This window comes from Empidonax traillii, unplaced genomic scaffold (assembly GCF_003031625.1).
Source record: "Empidonax traillii isolate 1590-97213 ecotype Southwest subspecies unplaced genomic scaffold, ASM303162v1 scaffold804:size347002, whole genome shotgun sequence".
NCBI classification, from domain to species: domain Eukaryota; kingdom Metazoa; phylum Chordata; class Aves; order Passeriformes; family Tyrannidae; genus Empidonax; species Empidonax traillii.
In genome coordinates this window covers 171,896-191,873 of record NW_020955997.1, presented here as the reverse complement: position 1 = coordinate 191,873, position 19,978 = coordinate 171,896, and the positions used below count along the sequence as shown (strand labels likewise).

Sequence of the window (19,978 nt, the reverse complement as noted above, 5' to 3'; positions counted from 1 at the left end):
TTTGCATGCTATTCCTTCATGTTAAAAATACTTTGGAACACTCACAAAAACAATGTTAAGCTGAATTTATGGAAGTGTTCCATATCAGTTCTGAAGATGATATGCCAGATGTCGGGGAGAGCTCTTTCATCTGCAATAATGGAATAGTTTAATCCACCCTTGTTGTTTTTGAGCCTGGTCCAAGTGGATTGGTCATCATGGGTGGGTGATCCTCACTTAGGCAGGCATGAACCAAAAAGCACAAGTTGTTAGACCTCTAGCAGAAAAATCACAAGAAAGCAACAGCAGGAAATACTCTACTGAAAGGAAAAATAAGCCATTGCAACCTAAATCAAAAAAACTCTGCCATTGTGACAACTCGCATTTTAAAGCACTCAGAGACTCGCAGATACACTGCACTGAATTAGTGGATTGTAAATGGCTCCCTTTATGGCCCCAGCAAAAATGAAACCCCAAATACCCATTTTAAATTAACACAGGTCAAACACGTGGAATCTCTTGCTTTTGGACGAGCAGGAAGGCTGGTCCTGTGCAGGGCTAAGGGTTGGACCCAGTGATCCTTAGGAGTCCCTTCCAAGTCAGCATATTCTGGGATGCATTGACAGTTAACACTGTGGTCTCCTAAGGGGGGGCATTACAGTGCTGTTCCCTTTGAGAAACCTGAAACACAGACATATACTGATGTCCATGTTCTTATCTTAAAGACACATTGAAGTAACATGGGACAGGAGATCCTTTTGGGAATGGTTTGTGGCCTTGTCTCGGGCTTGTTGTGACAGTGGCCACAGCACTTCCATTTGCACTGACAATTTCAGTTACTGTAGCACTGACCGATGATCTGTGTGTCCCCTTCATGCTGTTCACTGTGGCTGTGACTGGATGAGGCATTCCGAGGCATTCCAAGGCATTCCAAGGCATTTACCTTGTGCAGTGCCCCTCCCAGGCCGTGTGAGGGGAAGGAGCATCCCAGCTGGAGGGCAGTGCAGCAGAAGGGAAGCAACGCATCAGCTCAAAGCTTCATTCATTTTTTTTTTCCCCTCTTCAGCTGCTGCCACTCCCAAACACGTGGGAGATGTTGTAGTGCTGCGAGCCATGGCTGCCTCCTTCTGTGTGATAGTCAGCTCAGTGTGGACATACCAGAGACAATACATAACTGTGACAGAAAGCTGCAGCCCAGGCTCCAGCAGCACAGCCTGTTAGCTCTGCTCACTTCACTTCCAGGGGAGTGCTGGCCCTGTACCCTCCTGTTCCTGAAGGCAAGGTCGGGGAACTTGCCCAAATTCACTGTATTTCCTCTCGCTTTCTGTCCAAAGACAGAAATCACACAAGGAACTATGAGCTGCACTGCATTCACCCTTTTTCTGGTACATTTAGCACATTAATACTTCGTGTTATTTCTGTTTTGTTGTGCCATGATGTCCAGGAACACTAAAAGATGAATTTACCAGGGCCTGGCTTTGCTGTGCTCTCAGGTGTGAGAGGGGAAACATCTCAGCCTGCCGAGGGAGCCGTGCTGTTTTTCAGGAAAATCTCCTTCATTTCAACATTCTGCCTCACATATTTGCTTTACTGTGGCTCTTGGCTCTCCCAGCTGCTTTTCCTGTGCAAACAAGTATTTGTGCAGGTTACCTCTGCTCAACTGTGAAAACTTCTTACCAGGGCAATCAGAGAAAGGGCCAGAGGAAAACTGGAAAGGGAGGGAGAAAAGGCAGCGATAAAAAAAGGGGGATAAGGGCCGTGCAGAGCTGGGCACAGTCAGAGATGCTGCCTCCCCATCCACGGGGCAGGGACAGCACTAAACGTGGATTAACAGGTTTTGCCGCTCCAGGAATGAGGAATCCCTCCAAACATTCCATCTCCTGGTACCTGCTGATCTTGTGTTATGTAACAGATCTTGTGCTGGGCTCTGCCACGGCCTCCCAACATCGATGAGCTAAAAGTTGTCTGGGCCCCCGGCCCAGCTGAACAACACCCCAAATGCTGAGGGAGGTGGCAAGGGAAATAGAAAAGCCTTTGACAGAAAGTGTCGATGGCTTGCTAAGGCTGGGGAGGGGACCAGGGAAATGTGGAGGTTGCTGGTGTTGTTCCTATGGGTAAGAAAGGATCAGGGAGGATCCAGGGAACGACAGTGCAGTGAGCTTGGCTGCAGCTGCAGGAACAGTGTAAGGAACACAAAGAGGGGACAGGACCCCTCATTTGGCAAAGTGAGCCCATGCTCATGGATGAACTAGTGCGGTCTAATCCCTTCAGGTGAAAAATGCCAGCCTGAAGCACCTTGCAGAGGGAGGAAAAGCCTGTGAAGTGGCCAGAAAGGGCAAGGTTTCCAGGAGCCTGGGGTTAAGTCCATTGTCTGTGATGCTGCAGGTCCCCGTGTGTCTGATATCAGACTCTCTGGTGCCACTGCTGACGTGGGAGGTGATGTTTGCACTGCAGATGAATCCACTAGAAAAACAGACCAAGCCATTCTCCGGTCTCACTCACACTGAGAACTCACAAAATTTAAACCCATTAACTAAAATATTTCTGGTTGACATTCAAAACAAGCGGAGAGCAGGTCCTCTGGAGTCAGGGACAAGCGCAACACTGACAGAGCTGGGACCATCCTGAGTTACATCGCTACAAACCAGTCAGCAGCTGGTCCTTTGGTGCTCCTCAGTGGGGACAGAAATGAGAACTGTAAACCCAGAAAATCATTTCAAGAGCCCTCTTTTTAATCCAGTGGAATATCCTGCTACAGAGCAGAACAGAGAAAAGCAGCCCACAGTCATGAGTTATTTTGACAGACGGGCATGTGCACGGCCAAGGAGATGCTGTTGTAGCACATGGCAGTACTTGGAGAGGCAGGGAGCAGCAAGAAGCTGAGCACTTCAGGCACAGCAGTAAAACACACTCGAGTTACTCAAGAAAACATTTCCCCAGCCCTGAGCACGACTCACAGGTACTGCTGCAGGGGAGAAGGTGTAAGTGGCTCAAAGAAGATGAATGTAGATGTGGACTGCAGTTTTTTCTCTGGGTTTCTGAAGCCCTGGGGAAATGCATCCCCACATTTTCTGTGCTGCTCCCAGTGACAGGAGGCAAAGTGCAGAGATGAAGCTGTTGCATAAGTGAGTGAGCAGCATGAGTCAGGGGGTTTGGGAAAAGTGACTCACAGCACAGAGGGAACCCAGCCAGGTCTGCAGCCCAGAGAGGGACTGGGGGGAATATTAAGGATGTAGATAAGGGCCTGACAGAGGGCAGTGCTCAGAGAAGGGAAACACTGTCCTGAGAAGAGGGAACCATACACGAGGTTCAGGGAAAGCTAAAAAGCAGGTCAGGCAGAATTTTTGTACACAAGTGGTGGTTGAAATGCAGAGGAGCTGCCAAAGTCAGCAAGGGAAGGACAGGAGTGTGTAAATCACTTCAGGAGGGAGCACGGGCACATTTTTGGAAAATGAGGGAATCACTGGGCATAGCCGTTAGTGAGCCTTATGGAATTAGAGCTGTGAAATGCCAGTGGGTTTGTATTTTGAAGGAATCCAGGAGCAAGCCCTGCTGCCCTTTGTGCTCTCACACTGGTGCTGGAGCACCCTGCAACCCCAAGCAGCTGCCTGAGGCATGGACACCAAAGCCTTCCCAACTGAACTTCCCAGAGCAGCCCTGGAAAGGGCTGCAGAAGGCAGCATTTCTCTTAGGATGAGTCACTGGGGGCTGGTGGCCCTATTTACCACACACAGCTGAGGATCTGACAAACATTCCTGAAAGAGCAGCGGGGTTTTCCACCTAGTTTGAGACACCGTGTCCTTATTGTAATATCCCTCCTCCATTATCCACTGGCACCTCACTCAGTCATCCAATTGGAGACTCTCACCATGCTTTAATGGACCTGCATTCAGAGTGTTCTGGGAATTCTGTGCTTTGCAGTGCCCCAGGTCCTTGACTCTGGAAGTGTCAGTGCAGAATTCTGCATGCAGCACTTCCAAACAACACACTGGAATTAAAGTGCTCCATCCTTAACACATTTTATAACCAAAGTACAAATAGACCCCATGATAAGTTTGCTTTTGAGTGGCCTACTGAAAGACTACAGAATTATCTGAGTACAATTATTCCAAAGATCAAGGCACTGATGGGAACCCAGCTCCATTCCCGTGTCACATTGATCAGCAAAAGGATTCTTAGGCTACTCCAGAGAATTTTTCACCTACACAGGCTGTAACTGCCCAGAGAAAAACTGTTTGGGAACAAAAATCTGAGCAACATCTCCCACCAGACTCAGAGATGCACGGAGTGTAAGAACTAATCTGTATTTAATGGGTTGCATGCAGCAATAATCAAACACCATTCAGGGTTTTTAACAATTTAACACAAACTGGCAGCTCTCATTTATCTGTGGCGAACAGCACAACCCTTAAAATTTAAAAATTTTAAAAAAGCACAGCCTTAGCTGAGATTAGAAAATACAATGAAGAAAAAAGAAAAGGTAACACTAAAAAAGACCAATTTATTACTGGTTACTGATGGAATTTATGTGGCTTACCTAAGTGAACAAAAGTACGTGTAACATCTAGAAATTACATTTAAACCAAGCTGATGAGCAACGAGTTGAGAGTGTTTTCAGGTGTTTTCTTATCAGACTCAGGGCAGAAGCTTCAGCTGTGGAACAAGTTGCTGAAACAGTTATGGAAATGAACTTTATCACGCTGACACCAAATCTGGAGAAGAGGAAAGATGCTCAAGAATGAGCTTGTAAAAGCCCAATATTTTCTTTCTAGATCTGTTTCTTATAGTGCACTCATCACTGTGGTATCTTGAGCGCTTTCCAGTAGTGCATTAAGCAACATGACAAACATCTGTCACATGTTTGTTCTCTCACCCTCTCCCCAGAGGGACAAGTGTGTGCAGCGAGAGGCTTGTTTTAATTTTTTTAATTATTATAAATACACATGCACGTAACACATTACTGAACGTTCCTGCAGGAGAGGAAAGGTCACAGTCACGCTGCTGTCAGGATGAAAGCTGGGCAGCTCTGGGGTGGCCCTGCAAGAGTTTCTCTCACAGCCTTGCTCCACACTGCAGTGTTCTCAGGGAGCAAACTCGGTGCTCACCGGTGTCTGCACCAGGCAGAGTCCACAGCCACGCATTCCCAGTGCCCTCACTCACTGCTCACACTTCAGCACAGGGGGTTTGCCAAGAGAGATCAAATGGAATGAGGGGGGAGAATAGAAGGAAAAATACATGCTTTGTGTAACCACCATCTCATTCCCTCATTGTGGCACTGGATTCAGGAACGTGGCATTAGAAGCAGGAATTGATGAGCTTCCAGGTCACTGTCACAGCCTCAGAGGGCACTGTGCAGGTCACCATAAACCTCAGGATCTAATGGACTGGAAAAGTCTGATTGCTGGAAAAACGATGATGAAGACCTGGGAGTCACAGATTTCCCTACAGAGGGGATGTAACTGGGAAAACAAGCTGGAAACTTCAGCTCAGAGCCCAGTCAGACCCTGCACAACTGCAGACAGCCAGTCCATGGACACCGTGGGGATCCCACACCAGTACTGCCCGGGGAATCACATCCCAACCAAAGCCATCCAGCAGGCAGTTCCAAAGGGAAGTCCCACTGGGATGATGCAGAGCAACCACAGTGAAGCTCCTCTGAAGCCCACCAAGAACAGTGCACCTACTGACAGAGATTGTCCTGGCAGGCAGGACAGGCAGGACACACGGACACGGATAACACACCACCCAGGCCAGGATCCTCACAGAACAAGAGGCTCAGGAGAGCTCCAAAGGATTCCTTGCAACAAGTCTCAAGACAAGGTTGTTCTCAGAAACCCGGATCTTTTTGGCCGTAACTTCAAACCCTCCCAGAGTTTCCAAGAGAGGAGGCAGCCAGCAGGCTAAAACTAATTTGGAATAATTGCTCCTCTTTCAAACTGAACTTCCCATCAGGAACAACCAAAGAGCCTGAGTGCACCAGTAAATCTAGCCTGAATCACTTTAGCTGGAGCAGCTTATTATTCAATGCATTTTAACTAATCCACCTTAAAAGGGAACTCATGTTGCATTTACTCATATATGAAGCTCCCAGAGATCAAATAAACTCTTTGTTCCAGCACACTCTGCCACAAAAAGGGCTGGGACTGTATAAGCACTGAGCCATTTTACTTCCAGCTTTTATAGGAATTAGGAGCACATGCAAAGCCCAGTGAGGTCCCTGCAAAGACTTGCCTCGAGCTGCCCCTGCTTTGGCTCCGGCATTAACACCGTGCCAGGGGGGCAGGAGGCAGCCAGTTGTATTCCCTGAAAATCTGTACACCTGGGAACTTGCTCTCCAGCTGTCAGGACACAGCAGGGAGCTCAGTGAGTCCTGCACCGACGCAGCAGCTTTAGGACTGACTCTGGGCAGAAACGCAAAGCCCAGCCCAACGTTAAAGGGCTTTATTTCCCCCCTCAGATAAGGAGAAAATGCATGTAAAATATTTGGACATTTGGGGAAAGGGCAAACGTTGAGAATTAATTCGAACTGTTGATGGTTTATTTTTTGTTGAATCTTGTGGTCAAAATTGTTTTCATTTGTTATGAGAAAGAATCCATCATTTTTTCCAAAGCACCACCCAGAATCTGCCACTGGTGATGTTCTAACATCCCCAGTGCCTATACAAATAGAGAGGTCAGCTGAGATTTGTAAACTAGAGATCATAAGTTTTAAGGAATTTGTTTATTCAGCCTGGAGTCTCCAAATTGTGTAGGATGCCAAAATTAAAAAGTCATTTCACTGTACTGTGTCATGTTACAATAAAAAGCTCTCCAGCGTTCTGGATGTTCAGATGAGAAGGCAAGTTGTAATTCATTTGTCAGCACATGCAGTTTAATTATAATTAAGTACCTCCAGCAGTTATAATGAATAGGCAAAACGAAAATGCTGCTTTGTGCTTGTATAAACCTGCATTCAGTGTGAACTGAAAGCTGCCTGAATTACTCTGAGCAGTCCTTGCATTTTTAGCTGTGCTGCTCAAACCCAGGGAAACTGCTTCCAAAGGCTGGAACAGATTGACTGAATTAGGGGAATTTTCGTGGGAATGACAAGAGGCAGATCTCTTCCTGATGGCAAGGCCACCACATCCCACGTTCCAAGTCCCCGTCCAAAGCGTGGAGCACGAGAACCACGCAAGGGAGATCACCAGAGCCCTTTTAGTATCAGCAAAACATGTTTCTAACTCATCCCCTCCTTGAGAAAGGGCTGAACTACATCTGCTGAAATTTTCCAGAGTAATTCAACATGAAACATCCAACCAGCACGGGGGGGGGAACAAAACAAAACAAAGTCAAATGATTAAAGTATGATAAAGCTGCAAGAAGTTTACAGAAAGTTTTAGGCCAGTAAGTACAAAATATTAATGGTATTTGACAAATAAAAGGATTTGGTTGTTTAAAATAACCACATCTGAAAGTATCTACAAATGCAGTCTATCAGAAGCTGTCAGGACTTTGGTCACATTTTAAATCCTGCACATGGAGCAAGTGTTGAGATGACATCTTGGGATACATTGGAACCTTGCTGCCTTCACTTACAGTAAACTTGAAGCCAAAGCACTACTAAGGCTAAATATTTTAATTAATTACTAATATTGATTTTTTCCTTTTTTTTTTTTTTTTTTTAAATAAAGATATAGATGAATGTGCAACTGGAACCCATAACTGCAGAGCTGACCAAGTGTGTGTCAATCTCAGAGGGTCCTTCAGCTGCCAGTGCCCTGCAGGCTACCAGAAGCGAGGGGAGCAGTGTGTTGGTAAGTGCCCCTCCGAATCCCGCGGTTTCCCTCCATCCAGAGTTGCAAAGCTGAGGTTGATGAGGAAGTGGCTGGGTGTGTGGAGTGGAGTGTCAGATAGCTACACCACTGGGCAACGCCAAGGGACAGTGATTTACCACGGGAGTTAACCACTGAAACGCAGAACCAGGAACTGTCTGAAGCACAATCAACCCCAGAACTCCCCCATACGGATTCTCCTCGTGTTTCCCTGTGTTTGTTGTTGGTGTTGGGGTGCTGCCCAGTGTCCCACACAGTGCCATAGGTGGTGATGGCAGCAAACCAAAGCCCATCTTTGGCCTGAGCTCAGCACCAGAGCTGTAGGAGCAGCTCTGCCTCCACCCAGACCTCATCCCTGCTCCACGAATTCCCTGGGCAGCCTGGCCTGGACTTGATTTTATGGGCATAAATGAAAGAGATGGAAACTCTGAATGCAGGTACATGAGATTTGCAACCTGTAAACCCCCAGGCTTTATGCCCCTGTGCCAAAATAAGCCCTTGGCACCCTCGGGACCTGTGCAGGTACAGCGTGAAATTAAACCCAAGCGCAGTGTAAACACGGCATCTTCCCTGCTCCAGCCTCGCTGGGGGACCCTGTGCCAGAGTGCCCCTGCTCTGCTCCTTCAGCCCTGATTTAACAGCCCTGGAACCACCATTCCAGTGGATTCATTGCTTCCATAGGCACAGCAGCCCGGGCTTTGTGCCACAGTAACAACGGCTGGGAAAGCAGAGTCAGGTGTGCCCATCACCTCCTGTAAGACACAACCCCGCTTTGGGCTTCAGTCCTTTGTCCTCAGCACAACTTGAGCTTTTCCTTTTTCCGTCTCGAGGTTCCTACACTTCAAATACATAAGAAGTTGTTGATTTTCATTTTTAATCTCTTCCCAAAAGGCCACATAGGTAAGAAACTGGGGAGGTTTTAGTACATCCCTATTCTAACTGGAATTCCTGGGCCTGGCTCTTTCTCCAAGGTTCCAGGCCAAGGGCTGTAGAAATGAACCCAGAAATTCTTATCTCTTTCCCAAGAAATGTAGATCAGGCCCTGAACTGTCAAACTGCTGTAAACACAGGTGTATCTGATTTTTCTCAGTTCCCTGTGCAGGAGTAGGATGAGGAATTTGGAATGGAGGTAGAGGAATTGCTTTGCTTATTATTCTTTTTTTAATATCTGGGGTTTATTTAGATATTTTAGAGCAGGTAAATTATGTTATTGTCATGCAACAGCTCTTCTAATAATAAGCCTCACGGTCCTGACTGGAAGTCTCACTGGACTCACTTTTATGCATCTAAATCTACACATGAAGATGTCTGGAAAGGGAAATTTCCCCTCTCCTCCTTAGGTCAAACCCAAGGATAACACCTGCGTTACATATTACACAGTGACCTAAATTAGAAGTACATCCCAACAGTTAGTCCTGTCAGCATTTCAGAAGAAAGCCTGTCTTGGGGGATTTTTCTAACAGCTCAGCCAGAAAGTGTTCTCGGGGCCAGATCTTGATAGAGGTTCTCCATATGGGAGGAAATGTTTCTCAAATTTGAAAGAAATTTTTCCAGACTATTTTGGCTCCGAGGTAGAAGGAGGAAAAAAAAAAAAAAACCATGACATTTTTAACAATTGGTTGATTTTAATCTAAATTCACTAATAATTGCTGTCTCTTTTTTTTTGATTTTTTTTTTATTTTGTTTTGTTGTTCACACATTGCCAAATCAGCCTTTCCTGAAATGCAGGATTGCAGAGAGAATGAACTGTTTTTTCAGCATCTCTTCCAGCTGAAGATTTGGCCCAATGGATTAGGTGATGCTCAGCCCTCAGATCTGCCCAGAGCTGAGGTGCCCAATCCCACAAGGCAAATTCCCACTGAACCAGAGCCAGACCCTGGAAGTGTTTGTGTGTAAATGCAGTGCCTAAGCAGCAAAGCATTGATCACACATCTATATTGTATAATGTTCTTATTTTTAAGTAGTCATTTCTAAGAGCTCAGTCCTGTAAAAGTCAGGGATGGAAATCTACTGTGTCTCCTGATTTATTCCACTTCCAAATTTCTCCCTCTGCCCCGAAAGAGTTACAGTGACTAGTGCTACTGTATGGACAGCCAGGAATTTTCCAGCCTAAGCCTTTTCATTCAGAACCATCCAAAACACTCCACTAAGCTCAGCCCCCAACAGCAGATTTGACTGAGAAAGGGTTAAGCGCCAAAGATCATTTTTTTTCACTTGATATTAAAACAAACACTTTCCTCATTATTAAAAAAAAAAGACAAAAAAAAAAAGACAAAAAGCCTTGGCCTCTTTTTAAACACATCTATGGTGGAAACAGCTGGAGGTAGGAAACTCAAGATCTGGCATGGAGATGGGAAGTGCCTTTCTTTGTTCCAGGGAGCGCTGGAACTATTTGTGTGAGTGTTGATCCTTTGAAATCTGCCATTGTGTGCATGTTCGGAGCACGGCGTGGATTGCCCCACCAGGCTCCAGCAGGCCCAGCTAAGGCACCATCACGGGATCAGAAAAGAGTATTCCAGGCAAATCCAGAGGCAGCATCTCCTCCAGGAGGCAGGGGAACCTCTGCAAACACGGCGAGGGAGGGGAATGGGCTGGTGCAGGTTTGTGTGGTTGGCAGGTGAAGGCCCCGCTCTGATGCACAGCAGGAATGCTGACACTTGGAAAGGCAGCTGCTCCACCTCCAGTCAGGGAGAAGCTGGGGAAGGTTCTCACTGCCCGAGATGCACAGCCAGGTGCTGGTACCTGGAAAGGTGTCCAGGACAGGCAGCAGTGGCAGCTCCTTGGGGAGCTAGGCAGGTTTCTGGGGATCCCTGCAAAAGCACCACCTGTTTCCTTTCCAAGCCCATTAATTTTCTCTGCTCGCCATTCCCCTGGACTTGCACAGCAAATCTGGCCTGTTCCTCGTGGAGCTGCAAAGATTTAGTGTGTGTTAGGAGTGCTGCACGTGAGTTTTTGGGAACACTCTCACCGTGCTGTCGGCGTCGTGTCTGACCCTGAGGGAGCCCGGGGGAAAACTGAACCAAACAGGGAGCTTTACCTGCACTAAATCAACCACATCAAGCAGTACCGTGGGACTGCAGAAAAAAATCAAGTTGAGATGTGCACTGAGCATAACAATTGTTATAAAAAAAGGCACTTCGAGGAAAAAAAAATAGTATTCCTGTTAATGTCCACAGAAGCAATACCTAGCTCACACAGGCTTTTCCCCTGCCTCTAACCAAGTGCAGTTCAGATTCCTCGGGCACAGAGAGCGGCAGGGAAGGGCTGTGGTTGCCTTGGAACTAACGCCTGTTTTTTGGTGCGCAGACATCGACGAGTGCACGCTGCCCCCCTACTGCCACCACCGCTGCGTCAACACCCCCGGCTCCTACTACTGCCAGTGCAACGCCGGCTTCCAGCTGGCATCCAACAACCACACCTGCGTGGGTAAGGGACACCCTGCACTGACCGATACGTCACCTCACTCAGGGACACAAACCCTCCCCTCACCTCACTCAGGGACACAAACCCTCCCCTCACCTCACTCAGGGACACAAACCCTCAAACCCTCCCCTCACCTCACTCAGGGACACAAACCCTCAAACCCTCCCCTCACCCCACTCAGGGACACAAACCCTCCCCTCACTCGAGGACTGCCAACAGTGACCTTTCAGCAGTGATCTTCCCCTTAGAAATAAAACACTAAGGGATACTTGACAGTAAAACTTTAGGGCCCGATGTCAAGTTTGAAATCATAGGTTCTGATCTAGGAGGATTAGAGTAATAATAAAAAGGTAACTCTGTCCACTGAAGTGCAGAGAGAATGGCCATTAAAGAAGAAAAATAAATCAAGAGATTGGTGATGGAGATGATCAGAAGTTCTTCATGGCTGAAATCTACATTTCTTCCTTCTGGAACCATTGGCATGATGTGCATTCTTTGCACTGTTGCCAGAAACGAAAAAAATTTGTGATGAGTTTCCCCCATTATCAGTCCTTTTCAGGACAAGGATGTTCACCGTACAGAGGATTAATATCCTCTTCACTGGTCTCATTTTGCAGTTGTATCTCTAAATTACAGCGTTGCTGACATTTGTAAGTGTTTGCAAAAGCCATGAACTCAGAGGGTTTTTTCCAAATGCGGCTTCTCCTCATTATCTGATAATCAAACACGAATGGAAAACATGCAGGGGAGGAATACAAGGGAACACACGGTCAAATCTATGGAGTGAATGGCAGGAGGGCAGCACTTAATCACCAGTCTGTGCAAAAACAAGGGTTAGAGATTCCAGAGGTGATCAGACTTCTCTGAAGTTGCCATTAAAAATGCTGCCCTTCTCATGGCAGAGTCCTCAGGCCCGTTCTGGGGTGGGAACCCATGGCACACAGGCAGCACACAGACATGCCATCCCCCAGTGCGCAATGCAAAACCCCACTGGCCTCCGAGGCTCGTGTTGTAATTGCAATGGAATCTCAAAGAACCGATTTTAAGGGTCATAAATAGCTCAAATAAATCTTAACCATTGCATGCTGAGAGGTCTTATCAGTATGTGTTCCTTATATCAATTATTTATAGAGACTTGGCATCTCATACCTGAAAAAAAAAAAAAGGGGGCTGGAATGCGGAGTTTAATGGCCACACTAAACATTTTTGGGAGAATTCATCACGCATTAGAATAACTCCCATTCCTGGAAAAATGCTCTTTTTTACATGGAATGTAAAGCACAGACCTAACCTTGCTCCAGTGATGGCAGATCTCCACTGAGAGTCAGCTGAGCTGCTGAGCAGCAGGCCCAGCCTAGGGACGAGTGCACTGAGCAGAATCAGCACCTCCACAAGGTAAATATCTGCCCCTTTCCCTTCCAGACATCAACGAGTGTGACGCCAATAACCCGTGTGCACAACAGTGTTACAATATTCTGGGCTCTTTCATCTGCCAGTGCAACCCAGGCTTTGAGTTAAGCAGTGACAGGATCAACTGTGAAGGTAAGGGATTTCGCTTTGTGTCTCAGAAGAGCAGCTTTTTGTCCTGTTTTTGTTTTCCCAGAAGCTTTTCTGTGAACTGAGGGACACAATTCAAGTGGAGCCACCCTCCAGTGGGTGCAGTTTGGAGCCAAAGCCTTTTAAGACATTTATTTTTTGGGTGCAAATGTGGCTAATTCACACCTGAGTGGCTGCACTGAGGCACAGGTAGGGGTGGGTATCTCTACAATAAGTGCCAGACAGGACCTGGGAAACAGCTGGGAAGAATCAGGCTCCGGAGCCCTCATTTCCCAAACTCCCTGGAATTGTGTGTGGTCCGCTGCTGATGACCACTAAATGAGTTGGAAAGGAATGCAGCCCAAAAACAAGGGCAATTCTCCGTGTTGTTGGGCTCCTCTGGAAATCCACCCTCCAGTTTCTGATGTGAAGGAAGCGACAATTGCGCCTTTGAGGCGCTTTCGGGCCCGTGTACACAAACAGCGTGTCTCCTGATGATTATACAATCAGCACTGCAGCTCCTCTGCCAGAGCCTCCGCAGGGGTGCTCTAATCCCCTCTTGGCCAGCGATGATCTCACCCCGAACGCCCCGGGCCCTTTCTGCCAGCCTTTGAGCCAGAGAGGTCTGTGGTTCGGCGCTGCCCTCCCGAAGGAGCGGGAAGAGCTCTCCCAGATGCTCCCTGGCCAAGCTGCTTAAGCTAATCCTATTTGAGCACAACGGGGAGCAGCAAGAATGCAGCCTCCGAGGACATCCCTGACCTCAAAGCCCGAGCTGGGCTCCAGCCTCCGAGGTGCTAGGAGGGAGCTCTGCTGCTCCCCGAGCCAAGCCCCGGTGCTGAGAGGTTTAAATGAGTTTCCTGCTAATGGCACTCCCTGTTCAATTCTGCTTCACACCAGACTTCCCTCACCGGGAAATGATGGTTACACAGGGATAAAAAAGCAGGAGAATGGGATACACTGAATATTATCAGAAGGCAAAAAAAACCCCTTTTCCTCTTTCCCAAAGAGCTACTCCATTAGCACAGGGCACAAGTACAAAGGCAACATTTTTGCCTTACTAACTAATCTCCCATCTGTGTTTCTTTCCCCCTCAAAGTAATCCCACTTTGGAATACTACAAGTATACAAGCTTCCAGGAGTTATTTTCCCAAACCCATTCTGAAGCCTAATTCAGCTTCTGCTTCCTCAAACCCCGAACTCTCCTTTCGGAAGATTATTGATAAAACCCCAGCAGAACTTGCCTTCCCATCTGCAACTTGGAGGCATCGAGCAGCACATCTGAGGCTTTTTACAGCACTCTTTGCAGGCAGATTTTACTTTTTTTCAAGCATTTAGCTGTTGTATTTAGTTGTGTAACAAGGCAGATGTTAAGAGGCAGTAACTGAGCTCTTTGCTCTCTGCAGACACCGATGAATGCAGAACCTCAAGTTATCTATGTCAGTACCAGTGTGTCAATGAGCCAGGGAAATTCTCCTGCGTGTGTCCTGAAGGATACCAGGTAGTGGGAGGCAGAACGTGTCAAGGTAAGTGCCCTCACCTCAAACCCCTGCTTTTATGAGCGCCATTTCAGCCAGGACTAAGAAGACCTGCCCTCTAAAAGTTTTTATTTTACGCCAGGATTATTACTCTGTTAGCAGGCCCAAGTTTCAGAGTTAAACATCCTTTATAAACATGAAACATGGCTTTATATCCTGTTGCTTTTTAGAGAGATTCTTAAATCTAGTCACAGTAGAAACTGAAGATATGTTTGTTCTGATAACAGAAGACAAAAAAAATGCAAGCCTTCAGCAGCTTAGATAATTTGTGTTTAGAAAAATAAACGTTCTGGCCAGGTGCCACCCAATGCCAGGGCTTCCAAGTTTGTGGTTTTTCCTCTCTGCTGTTAAATGCCCCCATCTTGTTACAGAATATTGCAGAACAATGTATTAAGCTCAAGAGCCACTGCTTCTGTAACCCAGAACCTGATTTTTTAAGTCCTCATTTTTAGAAATAAATAGGTGTAGAATTATTGACGGAAGAGATGAGAAAATAGCTCTTCTTTATCAATATCTTTTCTTACAAAATTCAGATTAACTTCTTTTCTACCCTACCAGCAGCTGGTACTGAAAGTTGTGGGACAGCTGGAGCATCTAAAAGATCTGATTCCATTTGAATAAATCCTTCCTGTGCCTCTGAAATTCAGGTAGACAGTGGGGTTTTGGCAGTGACAGGAGAAGGAGTATTAATACAGTGCAGGGCTGACAGTCCCCACCCCCCTGCAGGCTTCTCTTCCCAGGCAGAAAAGGAAGCTCTGCTTTGCACAATAAGCAAGTTCACATTATTCCTTTCAAAGCCATTTGAGTTAAAATGCACCATTAATTAAGCATTTTTGATCATGAAACCCAGGTTGTTACAAATGAGAACCAGCAAAAGGCAGGAAATCAACTCTTCCTTGAGACTTTTCTCCTCTGTCTTCAGGACACCTCCTGCTCTAAAGTTATTCTTTGCTAGTGAGAAACTTTACAGGAGTTCCACAGTGTGATTACATGTGGTTAATGTCCATCTCCACTCAACTAAAATATCCAGTCTTACACTCAATAAAGAAGTTTATTCCACTTCTGCACGGAGCAATCCTTTATAGCCAGAAAAGCAGGACGAGAACACTGAAACATGAGGGGTTTCTGACTAGCAGGTGGCTGGTTTTGGTTGTTTTGAAGAGACAGCGAGTGTGTTTGTCAGTGATGGAAATGAGTTTGCTACCCAGTCCCTGTCCCTTCCTGCCAGATATCAACGAGTGCGAGACAAGTAACGAATGCAGAGAGGACGAGATGTGCTGGAACTACCACGGAGGGTTCCGCTGTTACCCCAGAAACCCCTGCCAAGAGCCCTACGTGCTCACCTCCGAGAAGTAAGAGGAGAATTCCCTCCCTTTAGGCTCCCCCCCGCAGGGAGGGCGGTGCTAACGTGTCCCCCGTGTGTGCCGCAGCCGCTGCGTGTGCCCCGTGTCCAACGCCGTGTGCCGGGAGCTGCCCTACTCCGTGGTCTACAAGTACATGAGCATCCGCTCCGACAGGACCGTGCCCTCCGACATCTTCCAGATCCAGGCCACCACCATCTACCCCAATACCATCAACACCTTCCGGATCAAGTCCGGCAACGAGAACGGGGAGTTCTACCTGAGGGTGAGTAGGGCCGGGGGCGGCACTCGTGTCTGTGAGGGCATCGCACGCGGGCCCTGCACAAACCCCTTCCCTGCATCTCATCTGGCAAACAGAAACCTGTAACAGCATCCCACGAGTCGGTGCCTCAGCCCAATTTACTATGGCTTGAGAGCATATTCTTTTAGTGCTGCAACTCGGTCAGAAGACCACTTGGAACGACACTGTTTCCTGTTGGTGGGATGCAGGCAAGTAGATCCATATGACTCAGAGTGTCCAGAACATCTGCTTTGTGAGGGTTTTTGGAGGAAATCTGATTTCCTTGGACCCTTGTAATATTTATGAATTCCTGGGAAATCCTTTCCCTTCATACGTAGCTTTATACTCAGTAAAACAGAATCAGCAGAAAAGCTTCTATTAGAAATATATTAATAGGAAGGTTTTCATTTTTAGTTATTTTCCTTCAAATCTGGGGCTCAGGCTTTTTAATCCAACAAGTGTATCGAGGTAAGGCATTGCCATTGGCACTATGTTTCCCCAAGATGGGAACAAGGCACTGCTCATCTATATCTCACTTGTTCTGACATAACCTACAATCCAGTGCCTTGCCCTGGATTTATTACACACCAAAACCCCATCACCACCCCCAAAACACAAACAGTTCTTTGCTTCAAATAAGAACAAGATCGCTCCAGGTCTCACTTGGGTTAGAGCCCAGTCTAACCCTCAGACTGACCCTTGGAGCAACAATTCCAGCCTCCTCTTGCTGCACTCAAAAAGAAATCAGAGGCCTTAAATAAGGAAGGCTGTGTTTCTTCCTGCCAGGGGACTGGGGTAAACAAAGGCTTACTGGGAAGTTATTTCCTACTGGTTTAGTCAAGCTCTGAGCTGGGGCTCGGATACAGCAGATGCACTGGATTCATCTGCACACCCCGCTCCTGTGACACGGGGAGAAAATATTTGTAGCAGGCAAAGTGAGAGAGGGAGCTTTCCCTTTTCTCATCGCCTGGGAATGACACCACCATTTCCCAAAGCAGCAGCATGCCATGGACAAGGCATTTCCCAGGAGCACCATCCCAGCCCGGGAAGCGAGCTTTGCAGCAGGGCGAGGCGGGGATGGCAACAGCTACAGCCCAGCTGCAAAGATTGCTGGTGTTTAGGAGGAGAGCACGTTCTCACTTCGGGAGAACCAGCCATGAGGTGACAGTTTCCCTCAGCTACGCCACTGTTAGAGACACTAAAAGCCTCTTCTTTTACTCATTCTCTCTATTTTAAAAGCTGATAGGTGGGGGTAAAAACAAAGCCTTCAGGACAGTCTGGTGGCACAGTTTACCCCTCTGGGTGAGGTGAAGCTTCCCCTGCAGCCAGGCTGGGGGAGATGAGCCAGGGGCACTGGGAAGCGCTGCAAGCACCCCAGTTTTGAGGTGTTTGAGGCCCAGGGGAGGCGTGCTGAGCAGGGCTGTGTTGTCCCCGCAGCAAACGAGCGCGGTGAGCGCCATGCTGGTGCTGGTGAAGTCGCTGTCGGGGCCCCGCGAGCACATCGTGGACCTGGAGATGCTGACGGTGAACAGCCTGAACTACCGCACGAGCTCGGTGCTCAGGCTAACCATCATCGTGGGACCCTACGCCTTCTAGGCACCACGGCAGCCAAAGACGTCACCAGAGAGAAAGCACTTACTATTTTATTTATAGATTTTGCTCTCTTTTTTTTTTTTTTTTTTATTTTTAAATTTGTTTAGTAAGTCGGTATCTTTTATTCACACGTTACACCTGTAATTCCCAATTAGTAGATGTGTTCCATAGTATAACATGGGCATTGTCACTTTGTGTATAAAGATTTAAACCTTGTTTTTTATTACCTTCCTTGGACTAGGTCCATACTACGCTTTTGTATGAGAACTGTATGTTCACAGTATCCTGTGACACCTCACACCCCCTCCCCAGCCAAATAGGTCATGCAATTTAAAAGTGATCTTCTGTGTTGGTTTTTATTTTAAATTCTAATGCAGCTACACATCAATCTCAAAAAAAGAAAAAAATTATGTAGCCTGAATGATACACAAAGTAACAGTTATCTGATAAGCTGAAATATATTTCTTATTTTTAACTACTTTGTAACAAAAGGTAACAGTCAATAAAAATCTATTTCTGTAGACATTTATGTGCTATCACAGCGGGTTTTTCTAATCTGGGTTGGAGGTGAAGTTACATTGTGAGAAATGCTTTGCATCGGGTTTTTATATGCAGATTGTGTTAACCACGCCACGGAATAACACCCTGCTCTCTCCAAGATAAATAGACCATAGGAAGAAAATTCCTCCAACAAAGAAAAACTCCAAACGGAAAAAAACCCAGGCAGGGCACAAATGTCCACGAGAACACTCCTGAGAACACTGTTGGTAGTTACTGGGATGCAGCATTTTCAGACAGAACTTAACATACTATTTTTCCAGAAATATTATGTTGTATACTAAGAATGGAGTGCATTTTCTTGTTAAGTTATATCACCGCCAGGCACTCGGTCCTGGTCCTGCTCTTACAACTCAGATGTATCATGTACAGTGTTCATAAAATTTATTTCTAATTTTCAAGGACTAATAACATCTTTTGTAATATGTCAAATCTTATTTCTTGTCTAAAAAAATGTAGCAGTTAATCCTTTGATGTACAAAATTTTTAAATAAAGATCTCTTGCCATACTGTATGGAGTGCATTTTGAGGCAGTTTGTTACCGCCACTGTTATTGTCAGCTACTGGGGGAGTCAGAACGATTCCAGATCTGATCCCATGCAGTGCTTGGAACACTGAAGGTGTAATTCCTTTGCAGAGGGACAAACCTGCTGCCCCCCTGAGCTTTAGTTTTACTGACAGCAAAAATCCACTCCAGAGGGAGGGGTTTAAGCGGCGTTTTCCATGGTGGAAAGTCTCGGATACGGAGTTTGGCTTGTGGGAAGCTCCCTCCTCTCCCCAGAGAGAGATTCCTCCCCATTCATCACCACAAATCCACTTGGTTGGAAAGGCACCTCCTCATTCCACACACGTACTGAGCAAAAGGTCTGCTCCTCCTCCCCCATGCAATTCCTCACCTCCACACTTAGTTTGGTAAATGTTTTCCTCTCCCCACAAAGGAGCTGTGCCTCCCCCTCACCCCCAGCATGAACACTGCTCTTCTACTCAAACTTTTAACTTCCAAAGGGTGGAATTCACCACTGCCCGTTGCAAGAAACAAAAGGGGTTGGTGCTTGTGGGTTTAAAACAGGTAGTTCCCCCTCGACAGGTGCCCAGGGGAGCTCAAGTGGCTTTTCCCCCTTCAATGCCAGGACTTACAGGGGGCAAATGAAGCAACCACAAATCATCCCTGGGGTCCCCACGCTGCCCCAAGGATTTACTCTACCTTCATGACCTGCCAGTATTTACATCGTTTTCCATCACCAGCACGTGTAAGTTCTCCTTTTCAACCTCTGCTCATCTGACAATGACCCCAAACTGATCATCATACAGAGAGAAAAGCATTTCTCAAACGGCAGGAGCAGCAGAGGCAGCTGTACCTCATCCATATCAGCCTGCAGAGCCCTGCACATCTCCCTGAGCACAGCAATTCCATGAGAACCAGGACTGGAACAGCAGCAGCTCCTCCAACCCAAAGCAGGAGCAGAGCAGGGAGGGGCTGCAGCAGGGCTGCACTGCAGGCACTGGCAGGGAGTGGTTGGTGTGGGTTTGGTAGGGGTGGGTACCTGACCACGACCACAATGAGAAGATGGTTCAGAGCCTGGGCAAGGAGAGATCTCGTGCACCAAAAATCCTGTGTTGTTAGGAGGGAAAGCCACAGGTTCCCTCAACTCTCCAGGCCAGCAGAGCCCCATCTGCTCCCTGCAAAACACATGGAGCTGCAGCAAACACGCAGCGAGAGTCTGAAGAGCTACTTGGATTATAAAGAACACTGAAATCCTGAGGAGTTATAGGAGAGCAAAGTGTTTGCTCAGCCCTCTCTATGTCCTACCAGCATGACCATTACCAATAACACACCCAGGAAAGGTTTGCATATAAATCTGTCAGTGCTGGAGAAGAACCTAAATCAGGATCACGTGCAAA

General features: G+C 47.0%; 1 protein-coding gene across 2 annotated transcripts in view; it reads left to right on the top strand.

Annotated features, from left to right (window-relative positions):
- Nucleotides 1-18,590, top strand: part of EFEMP1 (EGF containing fibulin extracellular matrix protein 1) — a 40,476-nt gene extending 21,886 nt beyond the window's left edge. For both annotated transcript variants that reach the window (XM_027901673.1, XM_027901674.1), the window contains exons 5-11: nt 7,650-7,772; nt 11,097-11,216; nt 12,636-12,755; nt 14,153-14,272; nt 15,513-15,636; nt 15,715-15,910; nt 17,363-18,590. In XM_027901673.1, the coding sequence (XP_027757474.1) occupies nt 7,650-7,772; nt 11,097-11,216; nt 12,636-12,755; nt 14,153-14,272; nt 15,513-15,636; nt 15,715-15,910; nt 17,363-17,521 (962 nt within the window). In that variant the 3' untranslated portion in view covers nt 17,522-18,590. The remainder of the gene's footprint in view (nt 1-7,649; nt 7,773-11,096; nt 11,217-12,635; nt 12,756-14,152; nt 14,273-15,512; nt 15,637-15,714; nt 15,911-17,362) is intronic.
- Nucleotides 18,591-19,978: the final 1,388 nt, after the last annotated feature.